Here is a 2,007-nt window from a genome sequence, read left to right as displayed (position 1 = left end):
GTCTATCTGTCTGTCTATCTATCTCAGGCCCACCGGCTGCTTCTCGTCCTGCCTTCTCTCGCTCCATCTCAGTGACAGACGAGCGTTCCCTGAAGAAGATGGGAGTGACGACTGCGGCCATGTCTGACCCCTCTGCCTCCTCTGTGCCGCACGGTCCCCTTCGCCTCAACTCCACCCCTGAATGATACCTCAAGCACAGACACACAAATACAGTACAGTGTACAGTGCATACACACAGAAGCCACTGTCAACATTCACCAGAGTCATGTGATGTTATTTCTCAACCACCAACACACCACATGCAAACACTGATAATAACATAATTCTAAATGTAATTAGTTTATACGCTTTATCACTTTCTCTGGGGAGAGTCAGATGAGAAGATCAATACTTTCATATCTGTCAGTTAAATATAAATCTACAGTCAGCAGCTGGTTAGCTTATCTCAGCAGAAAGTGGGAACAGGAGGAAAAATCACTTATTAACACGTTTAACATCTTGTTTGATTAATCTGTACAAAAAAAGAAAATCTAAAAATAACATTATGGGTGTTGATGTACTGGACAATTTATGATTATAATATTATTGCATATTATATTATGAACTGAGCTGAATCTTTGTTTTTACATGTTTATGTTTGTTTGGATTAAACAAATAACGTCTTAATAAATTATCTTTAAATGTGCTGGTAGGTGGATTTTGGAACCATTAGACAGAGTGAAGCTAGCAGGGGAGGAGGGGTTTCTTTGTTTTTGTGATAAGCTAAGCTAACTGGCTGCTGTCTCGTTTATCATACAGATATGAGAACGGTATCGATCCTTTAATCTAACTCTCTGGCAGAGAGCGAATGAGTGTATTTTTTATTAAATTAAATTATTTATTTCTTCTTATGTACATGTAGTTGGTGCATGATACAATCAGACAAATGCCGCACAAACGCACAATATTACACAAACCTTATGTGCCTACTCAGATCATTTCTACTGTTGTCATCGAAAAGCCTTCCATTGTATTCAGACATGGTGGAACTCAACGATCACCAGCAGGGCTCTCCGATTGTTTCCCAGCCCCCGGCCAGCAGCCTACAGACAGATGCATAAGGAGTTTAATAGAGTGGATCTAATGAGAGAGCAGAGGAGAACTGGGGAGGTTGTCAATGCTATGGATCTTCTCCCCTCTCCACCTCAGCCAATAGGTCAGACCAGGTGTATTGACAGAGGGCAGTGAAGCGTTGTATTGGTTCCTTGATCATTTAGCTGAGAGCTGCAAAGGGGTCAAGCCAGGGATATTATGAGTCAATGATATGAGCATTTATAAGACTATCAACTTAATTTTTTAATGAACATTTAGAGGAAAAAATGGTTCTCATCATCAGGAATCAATGATGAAATAATACACTTTGCTGTTGCCTTATTTGTAAAAAAAATATTCAGCTTGAAGAAAGTATGAAAATTAATCAAATGTAAAATGTATGTGAAATGACACTGTTCAGTCTTTTGTAATGGATTTTTATCAATAAATTCACTTTCTTTCTAGGGAAAAGATTCACTAGTGTCCTGAAAATGGACTCACTGCACACATTATCAGCCATGTTTGATCAGTATTGACCTGTAAAGATGGACCAGCTGCTGGCACATCACAGCACTCACATGTAATCTACTCACCAATTTCACACTTGTGTGCCATGTGGAACCAGCTCCAGCAGCAGTGGACATGAAAAGAGGCAGCCACTTGGTCCAGCCTGGTTTGGCTCTGTAGCTTGTGGCAGTTTTCTCTCTGCAAGTCAGCAGAGGAGAATAATGAATGTTTAACAGATGCGGGGTTGTGAGTTGGGCGTGTGTGCATGTCTGTCATCGCTGTATCATTGTATTGTTCAAGACTTCAGGACAAAAGCCCAGGCTTGTCACGGACAGACTTGGAAGTTCCTGTGACTGACAGACATGGCAGATTCTTTCAAATGGTGCACTAAATAGCTCGCATTATGGGGCTCATTATGGCTTCTTTTAT

At 40.7% G+C, this 2,007-nt stretch overlaps 1 protein-coding gene across 1 annotated transcript in view; it reads left to right on the top strand.

Moving 5' to 3' along the window:
- pitpnc1b (phosphatidylinositol transfer protein cytoplasmic 1b) overlaps window positions 1–1,537 on the top strand; it is a 15,893-nt gene extending 14,356 nt beyond the window's left edge. Inside the window, exon 10 of the mRNA XM_035672678.1 lies at window positions 28–1,537. Within this exon, the coding sequence (XP_035528571.1) occupies window positions 28–185 (158 nt within the window). The 3' untranslated portion in view covers window positions 186–1,537. The remainder of the gene's footprint in view (window positions 1–27) is intronic.
- Window positions 1,538–2,007: the final 470 nt, after the last annotated feature.

This window comes from Morone saxatilis, unplaced genomic scaffold (genome assembly GCF_004916995.1).
Source record: "Morone saxatilis isolate NCDOM2014 unplaced genomic scaffold, NCSU_SB_2.0 Contig24, whole genome shotgun sequence".
Taxonomy (NCBI): domain Eukaryota; kingdom Metazoa; phylum Chordata; class Actinopteri; family Moronidae; genus Morone; species Morone saxatilis.
Note: the sequence above shows the minus strand (reverse complement) of the source record. Positions and strands in the feature narration are given on the sequence as shown.